At 43.1% G+C, this 16242-nt stretch overlaps 1 protein-coding gene across 1 annotated transcript; it reads left to right on the top strand.

Moving 5' to 3' along the window:
* The first annotated feature begins 166 nt into the window (after positions 1-166).
* On the top strand, positions 167-14289 carry HAL (histidine ammonia-lyase). The gene is made up of 20 exons (XM_010116369.2): positions 167-413; positions 844-904; positions 1082-1109; positions 1403-1477; positions 1582-1654; positions 1739-1805; positions 1991-2028; positions 2109-2234; positions 3606-3745; positions 5201-5248; positions 6298-6445; positions 6526-6621; positions 6740-6798; positions 7618-7698; positions 8616-8681; positions 8819-8984; positions 10801-10935; positions 12129-12237; positions 12342-12411; positions 13483-14289. Exons 1-20 carry the CDS (start codon positions 167-169, stop codon positions 13630-13632), a joined length of 1983 nt encoding a protein of 660 aa, XP_010114671.1. The 3' UTR covers positions 13633-14289.
* The last annotated feature ends 1953 nt before the right edge of the window (positions 14290-16242 follow it).

The raw sequence follows: 16242 nt of genomic DNA, 5'->3' as shown, positions 1-16242 counted from the left end.
CTCGCTTATTTACAAAGGTGGGGATTTTGAGGGCGGATTTTTGCTTCTATCTGATTGCAACACTGCATTCCAGCTAGACACTGCTCTTCAGGCCCTCGCGTGGTAAATGTAAGGCCACTGTACACAGCGGCCCGTCTTGGTCAAGGGACAAGTTTGGAAAGGAAGCATGCCGAGATACACGGTGCATGTCCGAGGAGAATGGCTGGCAGTGCCGTGCCTCAACTGCACAAATACAATCGGGTGGCTGGGAAAGGAAGCTGTGAGACGGTACATGAAAAACAAACCCGACAACGGGGGATTCGCCTCGGTGGAAGATGTGAAATTTTACATTCGGAGGTGCAAGGGACTTGGGTTGCTGGATCTTGATGATACAGTGGAGGATGCTCTAGAGGACAATGAATTTGTTGAAGTTGGTAAGCAAAATCTCAAGCAAACTTAGCGGTGTGACTGCATTGGCATCTGAGTCAGCAAACCGTGGCTTAGTTTATCTAAAATTGCATCTGAGATAGTGTCTACCATTTTTATGGAAAAATGCCAAAATGTGTTAAGAATATTTAGTTCTTAGGAATAGAACTATATAAGGTTTAGAACATACAGGATTCTATGTACCTCATCTGTATATGATGTCATATATGTAGTAGATGCTTGGGTTGGACTGTTCTGCTTTTGCCTTAGTGTGTCTTAAATACATACTTCCTTGTTATTTTCCTAGAAGCATAAAAGTATGTTCAGGGTTGATAACTGTAAATTAGAATTCTTAATGCTGTGTATTGTAATGTAAAACAATTTTTATGTAGAATGCAATTTAATACTGTTTCTGTTTATTCTGCATATTTCTTCTAGTTATAGAAGGAGATATAATGTCTCCAGATTTCATACCATCTCAGCCAGAAGGAGTTCATTTGTATCCTTTTTTTGAGCACTTTACTTTGAATGTTTTATAATTCCAGATTTATAATTTTCTAGGTTTCCCTGTTCTTTTAGTGTTTCTTCATTCTTAAAACACATTGCCAGCTGCAATCGAATGGTCACTAGCTGTGAGACCCTGTCTGCCCTTTATTTTCCTTTACAGAACTTTCAGATACAGCAAATACCGAGAACCTGAACAGGTAGGAATTGGCAATGATTTTACACATTGGTAACAAATCCTGCTGTTCACCAGAACGTGCTGAGAGTTCAGCCACTGCAGCATTCAGGGGCTGTTAGATTGGCTCGGTCTAGGAATCTAATATAACGTGCTGCTTATGTTTTTGTTAGCGAGTTCCTGTCTTAGAATTAGTGTGAGTGAGCTTCCTGTCATTGCTGAGTTTTGACTGTTGGGGTTTTTTTTTTTGTTGTTCTGATTATTAAGCAGCTTTATACACATATGTGTCTCAAACTAAACAGTGGTTCTTTGGTGTAGTATATTTCTTTAGATGGCAACAGCTTAACAACCGAAGACTTGGTCAATTTAGGAAAAGGACTCTACAAGATAAAGGTAAAGATTCTGAACAAACGTGGCTAAAATTTACATGTTTATTTTTCTACAATTAAAATTCAATAATGATAGATAAACTGATATTTAAACTACTCATGTTTTAGCTCACACGTGAAGCTAAAGCTAAAGTCAAACAATCACGAGAAGTGATTGAAAGGATCATAAAGGAACAGACGGGTAAGTATTTTTACCTCTAACTACTAATTGTCTAGAAAACTTCATCAGGTTCCCTCCTTAACCAGCAGTGTATGTTTCTTGCAGTTGTTTATGGAATCACCACGGGGTTTGGGAAGTTTGCCAGGACTGTCATCCCAAACAGTAAGCTGAGGTAAGTTGCGTGTGTGGCTTTCTCCATCCCTTCTTTTCAGGAAAGGAAAAGCAGGGAGCAGTTCCACCCTGTACACTTATACTCTGTGGTTAGATGAGGGTTGCTTCAGTATTTCCCTTTGCTTTGTGCAAAATAAAACCTGACAAGACTTATTTGAGTTTTTACATATATTTTTTTTCCCATAGGGAGCTTCAAGTGAACTTGGTTCGTTCACATTCTGCAGGTAATAAGAAATCCCTTGGTGTTTTGCCTTTTCTGCCACTGTTGGTAGTGGGTTAGTAACCAAGACAGTTACTGTTTCAGGTGTGGGGAAACCTTTAAGCCCAGAGAGATCTCGCATGCTGTTGGCGCTGAGGATCAATGTTCTAGCCAAAGGATACAGTGGAATATCCCTAGAAACGCTCCAGCAAGTTATTGAAGCATTTAATGGTAAAAAGATGTTTTAAAAAAATTCCCCTCCCCCCCCCTTTTTTTTCTTTTAGCTGTTGAATTAAAGGGTGGTCAACGGATGGAGTTATGGATGTTGGTCTTTTGACTTGGTAGTTGTGACAGATCAGGACCAAAGCTCGGCTGTGACCAATTGTCATGGTTTTATTTAGTGAGCGGGTCCGCCGTAGGCCTAACAGAGTCCACTGGACAAAGGGGAAACAACTTCTAGCAGTTTCTTACAAAAGCTGCCACCGTAGCCTCCCCTCACTAAGTAAAACCAGGACACCAATCCTCTAAAAGGTCATGGCTAGAGACTGTTGAAGAACATGAGGTGTGAGCGGAAGTGACAGGAAAGGCTGAGAGAAAGGGATGCAACAAGCAGAAGTTTGGGAAATGAGCCTCTGAGAGGTCAAGTAATTAGTTCAAGACTAAGCTTGACTGACTCTGGGCAAGCTCTTCTACCAAGGCTCACGTCTCTAACCTTTGTCCTGTCGCTTATGCCACCATCTTTTGGGACATCAGGATTTTTGGGTGGGCCTATTAGCATGTAGAAAACTGCATGTGTTGGTGTTTGTCAAGGAGACCCTCTTAAGCAGCACCTGCTTCTGTGAGTAGACCCCCTGAGGCCTACACAAGTGTTCATGAGGAAGGCCTACAACGCAGCCACGCAGAAGCACACGGCTGGTCAGCAGCTGATGTGGCCATGGCTGGCAAAGCAGTGAAAGCCGGGTGCCCTTGCTGGGTGCCACAACAGTGAAAGCAAATGGGTAGCTGTACTGTTTGTTAGCTTCTGTCCATTGATGGTCCCTCTGGTGAGGCATGTCAGTGCGGCTGTGACAAGCAAAGAGCACCTTCTGTGCAGTGCTGCCCTCTGTTGCACCCTCCAGCGGATGAGGAGATTCAGTGTTTAACTCCGCAAAAGAAAGGAAACAGACCAATCTCTTTCTTCATTTCCACACATTCAGTGCACAGAGGGCTGGGGTGGGGGAAAGAAGGCTCAAAGATGGTTTGTAGGAGTTACCCAGTGTTTAGTGGAGTGAGAAATGAAGAGGTAGCTTTTTCCACACCAGGTGATCACCCTGAAAGGGCTGATGTTCTACTTGTCTGGCTGCGTGGCTGTAGATGCAATTACCCTGAGCTGTGTCCCCCTACTCCAAAACTAAGTGCAGAAGAGAATTGATTTCTTCATAAATTGCATCTGGCCTCCCAGCAGGGGCAAATCCCAGTCTGCAACAAGAGTAGTCCTGTTGGTGCCATTGACCACAATTGCAGGATGTTGCTGTGACCACGTTCATGTGCTGGCTTCTCTGTTTTCGGAGGAGTGTATCAAGGGGAGGCTCTAACAGGAGTCTTTTTTTGTTTTCTTTCTAGCATCCTGTCTTCCTTATATCCCTGAGAAAGGGACAGTTGGAGCCAGCGGAGACTTGGCCCCCCTCTCTCATCTTGCTCTAGGATTAATTGGAGAAGGAAAGATGTGGTCCCCAAAGAGTGGCTGGGCTGATGCTAAATACGTAAGATTTGTGCAGCTGATTGTTTTGGGTTTTTTTTCTGCTTGCTGGCTTATTTGCCAAATTGCATGTAGCCTTGAGAGAAAGAGATTTTGCTCAAATGAATAACATGTAAACATTTGAGGATTTTTTTTGTACCAGTTTGGATTGGGACTAGGTTGCCTTTAGCAGCTCATCCTCTACCTTGAGGAAGGTGGATCCATGAGAATGGAATAACTGACCCACAGGTCACTGAATCAGATATGAATATGCAGTATGTTATTAAGTCCTAAAGAAATACCATGCCGTAGTATCGTAATACGAGATACTGCAGTGACATCAGTTTGGACCTGGAGAGAGGGACAGGATGTCATACCAGCTTTGAAAGAATATTACTAAGTCCCCAGCTCCGTAAACGTGAACACTATTCCAACAAACCCAAGATCACCTCTGAAATTCAAAAAATTCAAATGTTGAGAGTAACTGGACATTTATTGAAGGCAGGAACTTACCAGTAAAACTTCTACTGATTTTATAATGGATTTAAGTGAGTTAACACGGGTTTGGATGTTTCATTTTTGATAAATTAATTTAGGATTACAAGGAACCTTTATAGCATCCTCCTTTACAAGATGGGAGCTTTACAATGGAATTAGTTTTTAATTAATTTTTTAATTAGTTCTGTAACTAATACATTAGCAATACATGTATTAGTAGATCATATTAATCTCCACGCCTTGCCCCTCCTAAGTCTTCCACGGTAGTTTGTTCTGCTGCATCTATCACTCCTATCCATGAATATTTGAACACCAGATCTATTCATGGATTGAATACCGTCACTGTAAGCTGGAGAAGTACTGAGAGCTACACAGGGAAAGGAGTAGGGGTGAAGCAGGTCGGTGTGTCCTGCACCTTCAGGACCAGAAGTTAGTTGTACACCTCTGAGATGTGTTACCTCTTCAGTTGGAAAGGTTGAGAGGCCTCTAATCAGAATCAAGGTTATACCATTCCTCCATTTCCCACAAGAGCAATTGCCCTATGGAATATACATATATAGAGTAAACTGAGTAAGACTCTTCCTGTCATTGGAGATTTTCTACCTGCTATGAGGCAGGGTGTAGGCAGAACTACCTCCCAAAGATGTTTCCAGCCTTCTCTCCTATTCCTCTCTCCCATCAGCTAACACACGGTAGATGTTAATGGGCTGGGACAGTATCTCGCTTCAGTACTCCTACTACCTTCTTTTAGTGGGCCTGGGAAATGAGGTTTCTGGTTGGAAGCCCAAAATTACTGTCCTTTATTTTGACCTAGCAGAAAAAAATATTTTAAGTGCTTGTGATATAAAGCTGCTCTTCTCCCTTCACTTAAGGAATTTGTTAATATTTTCATTTATGGAAACATTTAAGATTTTAAAAATGTGGTGACTGAATTACTGAAAAACGTTTTTCATTAATTACCTTGTTATTAAACTCCTTCCAGGTCCTGGAAGCCCATGGTCTGAGACCAATTACCTTGAAACCAAAAGAGGTAATAAAGTATAATGATGCCAGCTGATGGAAAACAGGCATAGTCAATCACTAGTTGCTTTATACTTACAATTTAAGCATGAAATGAATTAACAGACATTTTAAGTTAAGCTCCAGAAAGATATTAATGAAGTATTATCAGGAGTGGGATTCATCTCTCCTAGTGTCACTCTACTTGACTTGAAATGTCAAGTCTCAAGCTTGATGTTCAGATTGGTTCTGTGGTCGGTGGAGGGAGACAGGCATCTTCAGAAAACACTTTATATCATGCTGAAACAGCTGCCTGAGAAGCCCTTTCAAGATACCTATTTGCACTTCGACCATAACAGGAGCTCAGATGACTGACTTGACTTCTAGGTCATTAAAAGTAGGCGAGATGAATCTCACTCCAGGTATTAAAGTTTACCTGGGAACACAACAGATTTGAGGGCTGTGGAGCTGTCTGATAAGGGACTTCAGTAGTGGTAAAACACCCCCAGAAACAAGAAACTTAATCCAGTGTCTCCTAAAGGCACATGGAAGGCTCCCATGGGCCTCAAGTTCATTTAGAACAAACATGAGGATATTTTTAATTGAACTGAATGAATCTTTTAAAGCAGTTATAACTTCTAATGCTGTTTTAATTCTCCAATTTCTTAGTAGGAGTAGTTTTCACACCCCCATGCTCATAACTTATTTGATTTAACTAATGACTTAAGAAGAAATTAATAAAAACAGCATTCCACTTCCAAATAACTGGGAAAGAATAAATATTTCCTGTATTTTTCTTGCTTAAGCTTGAAATAACATGAAATAAACCTCTTGCTTGGAACTACTGGAGCTCCGAGGGTGTCTATGATGACTTAGTAGGGTCATGAACATTGAAAATTTATGTAGCAAAGATATCCAGGCAAGCTGTGCATTTTATTATTTTGAGACAATCCAGGAAGCTGAGCAAAGGTCTTTAACTCATCCACATGAGAAGGAGAATTGTCACAGAGATGGGGAATTGTCGCAGTGTGTGGAATAGCTGGCATGAACTTGTTTAACGCATGCTCTCTCTCTCTGAAGGGTCTGGCTCTCATCAATGGGACACAAATGATCACCTCGCTGGGATGCGAAGCGGTTGAAAGAGCCAGTGCTATTGCTAGGCAAGCTGACATAATCGCTGCCCTTACACTTGAAGTCTTGAAGGGTACAACAAGGGCCTTTGACACTGGTGGGTACTGTGCCTTTCCTGTCTGCTTAACAGCTGGTGACAAGAGAGGCAAAATCTAATAGTCTAATTTGTTTTACTAGATATACATGCAGTGCGCCCACATCGAGGGCAGGCTGAAGTGGCGTTTCGATTCAGGTCCCTTCTAGACTCTGACCATCATCCATCAGAAATAGCAGGTGAACAATCTTAACCTTCACCCTCTTAGTTTACCAGGACAGGCTGCGTCTTTCAGCAGTAATCCATATGCTTTTGTGTGAGGAATATTTGTTTTTTTTCCTCCCTTGTTCCTTCTAGAGAGCCATAGATTCTGTGACAGAGTTCAGGATGCATACACAATGCGCTGCTGCCCTCAGGTAAAAACTGACTTTTATTTCCTTTCATAGCACTGGGTAAACAATGGTGAAGTTCCCATTTCAGAAATACTGTCAATTTTTATGCACTGTCTGACTGATCAGGGAAAGCGGGTTTATTTTTCTTATCCCTCACTTCAAAATTAGTATTAATGGAGACACGTAATTCATTGATCCCATGCATGTGCCCGTCAGGCAGCATCTGACAGTGCTGTGTTCGGATCTGAGAGAGGCCAAGTGTCAGAACCAGGGGGAAGGTGGTTGCATGCGTTGTAGGGCATTTCTTCTGCACTGATGCTAAGACCATGAATTGGAGAAAGGTGTTTACAGAAGCAACCAGAGTGACAGGTTGTTTGTCTACCTGTAGTATCTCAAACATACTGGGAGAACTTGATTTTGTGAGTTTTAACCTAAGCAAAGCTATTAAATCAGTGGAATTAATGAAAGTTAATTCATTAACGAGATTTTGTTTTCTGTGGAGCCTTTGGAAGGTTACTTCTCCCCTAATAACACTTCCGCCACTGAATAAGTATCTTATCTTCCATTTAGGGTAAATCAACCCAAACGAGTAAAAAATGATGTATCAGATCACCCTTTCGGCAATATCGCCATAATAATAGTAAATAAAGTCTTTCAAGTGTCTAGGATAGGCAGTGTCCCACAGTGGTGCTCCTGATTTTTAAGAGCAGATCCAATACCATCTTCAGGTGTGGATGGTAAAGACTGGGATAATGGGAAAGACAGCGCCTGCAGCTCGATCAGCATCCCGAAGATGAACTAAGTGTAGACACTCAACTCAGGTGCTAATGGCTTTTGTTTTAGGTCCACGGAGTTGTAAATGATACAATTGCTTTTGTGAAGGACATCATGATGACTGAAATCAACAGTGCCACGGACAATCCTGTATCTTTTTGATGACTTTATTTCTATGTAAAATTTTGCTTGTCTTTTTTTGTCTCCTAAAAATTATTTGCATAGAAGGCAAAAAAAGTCATAATTGGCTTCAGTCAATAACTACTACTGCTCGCAACAGCAACCTCTCCTCTCTTCCCCATGTCTGCACTGGTGCGTGTAAGTGTGTGCTGGCCAAGGAAACCATGTGTGCATACAGTTTAGCAAATGTTAAATGTTTCCGAGATGAGATTATACACTTGTACTGAATATGTAGATAGATGGAACTTGGCAACCAAATGGACTTAGACGGATGGTGACTTGTTGTGTGAAACATCTGGTGGTGCAGCATGAGTGAAACCTGCACTCCAGAGCAAGTTTCGCACTCAGTCAGGGAAGGCAGGCATAACGCCTGTGGCTGGTAAGCCTCATCACAGCTTAGCCTGGTAAACTCTGTGCACAGTTCTTGCACTGGCACTGAGCAAGGCTGAGTTCCCCTCAGCAGCATAGAGCTGCTGTGTGTAATATCACATCAATAGAAGATGAACATTATTGCTTGTAACCTGTCTAAAATTATGCCTACCCTGGGGAGAATCTACCAAGGAATGGAGAAACTATACTAGGATCTGAATACATGTGTTTCTTTGCACCCCTAATAGTTTCCTGCCCTCCTCCTCCATCCCTTCTCAATCAAAGACCTAATTTTATGTAGTCTGTTTGAAAAAAATACATGTCTGAACTGTATCTACAAGTTTGGACAACTGAGACTGAGTCTTCATTTTCTGAATATGTGTATGTAATATAACGTGCTTGCAAACAAAAGCCTATTAGCACAAATATTCCTTCAGTTAAGATATTCCAGTTACTGACAGATATCTGTCATGTAAACCATATTTTGCTCATGTTTATGCCTTAACTTCTCCTTAAAGATGGTGTTTGCTGAAAGAGCAGAGACCATTTCTGGAGGAAATTTTCATGGTGAATATCCTGCAAAGGTAATTAAGCATTTGGAGAAAGGAGAAAAAAAAAAAACAAAACAAACAAACAAACAAAAAACCAAAACAAACGGGTTTGGTTTTCTTTGGTTGCTCGTTTTCCCTGTCATTTGGTTTAATGAGATCTTCTTTTATAGGCTTTGGACTATTTGGCAATTGGTGTGCACGAACTCGCTGCAATTAGTGAAAGAAGAATAGAGAGGCTCTGCAACCCCTCGCTCAGCGAACTGCCTGCATTTTTAGTCACTGAAGGAGGTCTGAACTCTGGCTTCATGATCGCACACTGCACAGCAGCTGCCCTGGGTGAGTGCTTGACTGACATAATCAAGAGTACAAGCTAGAAAGACCAATTTATATCAAGGCAGTTGTAATGTGATAGTAGATACGAAGGCATCTCACTCCTGTTTTCCATCTCTTCTCCATAAGCATTAGTACATTTTTTCCTCTCGTACTCATGACGAAGGGAACAAGAAACCCGCTGGCCGCTGGGATATTACAGTTCATAGGTTCAAGAAAGTACAAACCAACATAAAGATAAACGTGTTATGAGTAGAGGGTAAATTATAAGAGATGCAAACAGACAAAGGAACAGAGGATGTCAGATAAAGGTGTAGATAAACATCCTGCAGAAAAAAAGTAGTCTTTTCCTTTTGGCTGGGTAGAGTTTAGGGTGGCTCCAGGCCTCAACTGTTGCTTGGCTTCAGGTCCCACAGCTCACTTCTGCAGTCTGGAGCGAGAGATTCTGGGGTGTTCGTGGTCTCTGCTGTGGGGAATGAAAATAACAGCCCTGCCTCCTAACTCATTGCTGCGCTGACACCGTGAGGCCATGGGTTAAAGCCATCTTTCCCTGGTAAAGATAGCCAGGAATTTATCTAAGAGTGAAATCTGAGCTTTTTTTCTTTTTTTTTTTTTTTTTTTTTTTTTTTTTAACATGATAATACACATAATTTTAAAGTCACTCTGCCGGTTTCTAAGGTGTTTGTGTACTGGCTAATGTTGTTTGCTCCCAGGGTTAATAGATAAAGCCGCAAAAAATTTACACATATTTTGCAATGCCACTGGATGCATCTCTCTCTCTCTGGTAGCGCTGTGCCTGCCAGACCAAACTGTTTGCAGAAGCCACATGCAGCCTCTGTGGGACCTGCTGTTGCCTGCCTGAACGTGCCAGCTGGGCTCTGGCCCTGGCCTGTGTCACTGCAGCCCATTTGCAATTGGTGTCACCACCTCTCTGTTGCTCTTGTTGCTTTTCTGAAGCCCCTAATTTGGCGATGGCATTAACGCAGCGTCCTGCTGGGCTTCAGAAAGAAAAGGTCTATGTATAGCAGAAGCACTGTGAATGCAGGCTTAATTTCTTCTCTTCCAAAGAGCAATTCTCAACCTTGAATTGTTGTCCGATGGTGCCAACAGCTCTTCCTGCAGCCAAATTCCTCTCGCTTTTGGGTGCAGCTTGAGAGACTTACTCCAGGTCTTGCATCTGGCATTCAAAGCTGGAGCGCTCTCACCCTCAGGAGTGTGGGTCCCCAGAGGAGGGACATGGATGGCCTTGTAGCAAGGCGAGGAGGGTGGGAGAGGATTTGTATGGTGCTCCTGCATCATCCTGGAGCAAGTTTTGCAAATGCCTCAGCTCTGATGAGAAGAGACCAGATGCTGATCTCTAGCTCTCCTCTTGAAACCAGGGGAGGGGCAGTATCTGTGACCAAAACCAGAGTGAACCAATGCTCTTTAGAAAGAATTGCTTTGGAGTAACAGGTAAGACCATCCCCAGGATGGTATTTCAGTTACGCTGTCCACTCTTTTTCTTCAGTTTCCATCAGGTCCTTGAGCCAGAGCAACCCAACTCCAGGGAGGGGGAGGAGTGAGCAGTCTTTCTATAACTGGTTAACATTTGCACCTGAGACTGATATTGGTTACTGTTTTCAAAGGCAATGATAGTTTTGAAGTTGTTTATTACAAATTACTCAGTCAAGGTAAAACATCTGTGTGCCCTCAAAAGAGGAGCAACAGTTGGATTCCCTGCTGCGATCTGAGGTGGTGGACAGGCTCTCTGCTCCAGGTTGGCCATTGCTGCTGCTGTCTCGTGCCCATTCTGTCCTACATTCATTGCACTGGGTTTTTGCAGTTTCTGAGAACAAAGCCTTGTGCCACCCCTCTTCTGTGGATTCTCTCTCAACCAGTGCTGCTACAGAGGATCACGTGTCCATGGGAGGATGGGCTGCAAGAAAAGCTTTGAGAGTTATTGAACACGTGGAACAAGGTAAAATTAAAACACTCATTTCCAGACAGACCTTTTGTGTGTAACCAGATTAAGATATTAGTGCCATTCTTTTTAGATATATTCTAAGAAAAAAAAGAGTTAATGCATCTGGAAGAACTATCTAAACATATTATATTAAGTACATATTTTACAAGCATTTGGATCTTCTAACAGAAATGAGGTAAATCCAGCACTGCAGGACACTGAGCAAAACTTTCCTCTCATGCATACAAGGACAGATTGCTCTTTTGCTTTTTATTTATTTATTTGGCAGATGATCTGCTTAGATACAGATCTCAGCTGCTAGTGGAAGAGCAGAGTGATACACAGCAAACAAATACTGAATTCACTTGCCCACTTAAGTTTATACATTTGAGTGCTCTGAAGATTTTGTTTTACAGAAATACATTTTTTTCTGTGCAGAGAAATGAGTTTCAGAAACCACGTGTTTCAACAACATGCTGAGAAACAGTGTGTCCTAAATCCAGTTGGTTCATCCAGTTCCTTGGGTGAATTGGCTCATGAAAATGAGGAACTAATGCCAATAGTGACCAAGTGTGAGGTGGACAGATTTGGTGCAAACTTCTCCAGAAAGAAGACTCTTTCAAAGCTCTAGTTTTACTGGTGCATTCACGTGGGGTCTTGCAAGATTCATAGAATCATAGAATGGTTAGGGTTGGAAGGGACCTTCAAAGGTCATCTAGTCCAACCCCCGTGCAAGGAGTAGGGACATCTCCGACTAGATCAGGTTGCTCAGAGCCTCATCCAGCCTGGCCTTGAACGTTTCCAGGGATGGGCAGAACTTTCTTTTATAGCTCAGGCTCCTTTTTTCTTCTCAGCCCTAAAGATGTTTTCTGATGCCCATTTCTTTGGGTATTCAAGATTCCCTGGAAGAGATATTTTTATGGATTTAAGACTCTGTGGTAACCAGGAGTTCCTGGTACACTGAAAAGTCTGTCTGGCAGACCACCTAAAATCTGCTTGCTAAAATGTTGGATACTACCCCCAGCGCCATCCATAAAATGATCCTGCTGCTGGGCTGCCTCTCTGGGGTGTGTCGATCCACCAGGCTTTTCACGTTACCTGAAACCATGTCATATTAGTCAGAACACACACCAAGGATGGCTTTTTAAGGGACAGGTTGCCTTGAGCTGTACCTGCCGAAAATCCTTTTTGCTGTTTTGATTTCATAGTTCTGGCTATTGAGCTGCTCGCGGCCTGTCAGGGCATTGAATTCCTACGCCCTCTGAGAACAACAACCCCATTGGAGAAGGTCTATGACCTTGTGCGCTCCGTTGTGAGGTAAGACCAGATAAATACCTCCCCTAGAGGTTACCCACATGGAGATCGGCTGCTGGCAGTGGTGGTTAATGTTTGGCCAATGTTGGCAATGTGTCTCATTACAGGCCTTGGATGAAGGATCGCTTCATGGCCCCGGATATTGAAGCAGCTCACAGGCTGCTCGTGGAGCAGAAGGTGAGTGTTGACTTTTGGCACGTGTGGCAGGACTGTCCTGCAGAGCACACTGCAGCTCTGCTTTGGAAATACCCCTCCATGCGTTCAGGGGCTGGCCTGGCTAAAAGTGCTTCTCTGCTTGGGGCAAACCCACCAGATTTTCTATGATTTGTTTTTCCTTAGTTTTAATGGGATAGATTTAGAAATCAATTCCTGAAGTTGCCCTGTGTAATAAATAGCTTACATTATTAATTCTGGCAGGGGTTTCATAGACATAGGGCCAGCTTTGAACCATTTGTGGGCAGGGTCCTGTACGCCCGCAGATCTCTAGAGAAATCAGCGATCTCTCCAGGCGGTGATCCTTGTTTCTGGGGCAGTGAGTGCTCCTCAGGCTTTGAGGCCCTTGGGCACGGTGGACCACTGGAAGCAATAACGGGACATTGATGAGGCAATAGCAGTGGCAAAACATGTTCATCTGGGCCAAGTGTTTGTACAGCTATGTGATCCATCTATTTTATTTGTTTGTGAAATATAAGTAACAACAGAATCATGGAGAGTAACCGGATGGGAGAAGAAAATCCCAGTCCATCTTCTGTAAGGCTGTTTGCCCTGCAGCCCTTACAGGAGGAGAGACAAAGGAGACTATAGAACATTTCCCTTTTCTGCCTTAAATCCCAGCTGCCATCCCTTCCCTTTTTCTTTGTCCATGCCACCTGCCATTTTGCTTCCCTGTCCCCTTCGTGACCAAGTTATTTTTTTTTTTAGTAAGTTACAGCGATCCTCTCCCAGCTGTTGCACATAGAGCTTTAACCTGGTAACAAGACACGACACAATATTTTCACCTTGAATCCTTTCACCTTGTCCCCCCAGAGCTGTATCTTTTCCTGTCCTCCGTCCACATGCTCTTCCCTAAACCTTACTCTGGCTGCCTCTCTGGTTCTGCTGATTGCATACAGCTTATCCATGTAGGTCAATCATTCTCGCCGCCATCCCAGCAACTCTTCCACAGAGTTTCCCGAACTTGTATGTTGATGCCTGACCTGACCTTTTGTTTTGCTTCTGACTCTGCTGCTTCGCTTTCTTGTTTCACAGGTGTGGGAAGTGGCTAAACCTTACATTGAAAAGTACAGGAGAGAACACATCCCTGAATCAAGACCAATTTCACCAACAGCCTTCTCCCTGGGATCACTGGAAATGAATACAGGTGTTGGTCATGACCATGAGCATCAGGATGAACTTTAAGAGCTGTGGTCCTCTGGTACAGAGCAGATCCTTTCCAGGACCTTGCCTAAGGTTGGCCGTTCTACTAGAAATCAACGTGGTTTCTCCAGGTGACCCAAAGGACCTGACTGTCTCAGGAGCTCCTACAGATTGTAGAGAAATGGCTCACTACTTTCCTCTATGTGTAAAAGGCAGCTTTGTCATGATAGTCTGGTTTTGGCTGAATTTTCTGAGCTTCCCAACACAAAATATTCAGACTCCTGCTAAAACCAGTGGATGTTTTATACAGGGCCTCCTGTCTTTGTTTTGTCAGCTCTTCACTTGTTTTCTTTTCATCTGTGCCAGTGATACCAAACAACCTAGGTTTGATATTCACACTTTACTTTTTTTTTTGCTTTGGGTAACTGCTGTGGTCCCCTTCATTCTGCCACAAGTAAAATTATCTTTACACTTAATTATCTTATTTTTGGCAGACCATATGTGAGGTACAAGTTCTTGTATAACAAGAGCGTGTTTAGAGCAGGTGCTTCACAAAGCAGAATATCTGTACACATAAAAATGTACTATGGAGATCATTGCTGCAGATCAAATATATTCTGGTGATGGACTACACTTAATGCAGCTTTCTAAGAGCTGTGGGCTTACACCTGCAATAAATAAACTGAGGCTTCACATACAGCTCTAGCCATCTCTTTTCCTGTCATGTGTGGTGATGGAAATGTAAAGCAAAAGCTTAGTTTAGAAATAAGGAGGGCAGGCGGAACAGGGACCAGGAAAGGGGGAGGAGGAGGAGGTGCAGGAGTGGTGGATGTGGATCAGTGCAAGATCTGCACTCCCATGGCTTACCTGGCATCTGCTGACCTACCCATGGTGCGTGAGCTACCAGTTCAGCTCCTTCCTTCTGCACTTGATTTGCAGCATCTCCAGTCTCCATCTCTCCTTCATGTGCCAAGCAAGTCCCTGCCTTTTCAGCTCGAGGCTCTCGGTAGCAGGCATATCTCAATCTCCCCCTGAAACTGCTCCATTTTGTATAAAATCAGGTATTAATTAAAATCAAGTATGGGAATGGACAGGCAGCCTTCTATCTTGTAGGGTCAACCATTTGCCTTTAGCCTCATGTTATGACTAAACAACGTCGTTCCTTTAGCAGCAAAACCAGTAGAAGTTCCCGCCTGCTGTCCTGTTCCCTACATCCCGCTTCTGACCAGTGCAGGAGCCAGCACAGTGAACATCATCACTGAAGTGAGCCACCTTAAAAACAAGCAAACAAAATCTTCCTCCATTTCAGTGCGGTGTGCCTCCCCTGGCAGCTGCACAGCTGTGGTGGTAACGGCATTGCAAGCTGCGCAATGGCAGGACCACGTAGCCGGCATCAGGAACCACTTAAGCCAGCTGCACCGCTGAAGTATAACCACATCCTCTGACTGTAAACTTGTCACTAATTACAGCCCTGGGGCATACTCCCAAGTGGGTACCGGATGCAGCCAAGCTGGTTGGGCAAGCACATAGTTTCATGTTCCCATCAGAGGTTGTATATGAGCGCAGAATCCCCTCACGTCAGTTGTTTCAGGCCAGGCATGCCTATTGCTGTCCAGCAAGAGAATATTTGAGGTTTTCTTTATGCAATCTTGGGCCCCTGAATGCCTTAGGCACTTCAGAGACAAGGCGCTGGGCATTGCTTCCTGCTGACCTCTGCTTTTGGCTGCTTGGGACCAAGGCACGGCCAGCACCCACCACAGCATGATGGCCTCAGCTTCGCACTGGACCTACGCTAAGCCGAGGGGCACAGCACCCCTGCACACTGCATTTCAGAATGCCTATGCTTGTACCCTGACAGCTTTCCCCAACTGCCTGAATAAATGTTATTTATGAAGGCTGTCCTGGGCAGAATGGACCATGCCATTACATAGCTCTATAAAAACAAATGTTCACACCCACCCCTGGTGCAACATCTGCTTGCAGGAAAATGCATCTAGTGGCAGGAATGCCATTAAATTGTTTTAAAAACTGATTTAGTTGGCTAGCCTGGCTCAAATAAAGCATGAACAAAGATACTCTATGGAGTGGCTTACATATTTTGGCTGTTAACAGATGAGCCCAAGGCTCAGGGAGATGAGAAGGTCATAATAAAGCTCATACATGCTGGTGATGGCTTTCAAATGTATCTTAATCAGCATGAGACCTGCCTCAGGGGTCTAGTTTGCTAAAGAGCTCTTCTCTGTCCCACAGGTTATGTTGCCCCTTTTAATTATTTTTGATGCTAAGTTCTTCATGCCTGTCAAGTGTAGTTTTATTACTTCATCTTAAGAAAGTTAAGCCCTTCTGTTTCTGTGGCCACTATCCATTTGAAAAGTTGAAGAAAATCTTCAGTCAGTGTGCATTCAGAGACTCTCTGCTTAAACACTGCAGCAGCTTGAACTCTAGAGCTGTATTGTCCTTTTCACTATATACCACATCTCCAAATGATGGTACAAGCCCCAGAAGAAAAAAAAAAAAAAAAAAAGTAGTAGTTGAAAGAAAAAGAGAGATTTTTTTTTTTAAAAAAAATGGGATCTTAAGGTTTGACATTGCTCTGAATAGGAGTCATTAAATTCATACTCAATTTGTCATCAGAAGCACATTCAAACTTCC

Source organism: Chlamydotis macqueenii, chromosome 1 (genome assembly GCF_036417535.1).
Source record: "Chlamydotis macqueenii isolate bChlMac1 chromosome 1, bChlMac1.mat, whole genome shotgun sequence".
Taxonomy (NCBI): domain Eukaryota; kingdom Metazoa; phylum Chordata; class Aves; order Otidiformes; family Otididae; genus Chlamydotis; species Chlamydotis macqueenii.
The sequence above is the reverse complement of the archived record's forward strand: the minus strand, read 5'-3'. Positions and strand labels throughout refer to the sequence as shown.

What these genes read in the sequence shown, in the direction of transcription:
- HAL (XM_010116369.2), top strand. Translation starts at nt 167, where the DNA reads ATGCCGAGATACACGGTGCATGTCCGAGGAGAATGGCTGGCAGTGCCG. An exon ending in AATACCGAGAACCTGAACAG is followed by an intron (nt 1,110 to 1,402) that starts GTAGGAATTGGC and finishes TCTTTGGTGTAG; the next exon opens with TATATTTCTTTAGATGGCAA. An exon ending in ACAGTGCCACGGACAATCCT is followed by an intron (nt 7,699 to 8,615) that starts GTATCTTTTTGA and finishes TTCTCCTTAAAG; the next exon opens with ATGGTGTTTGCTGAAAGAGC.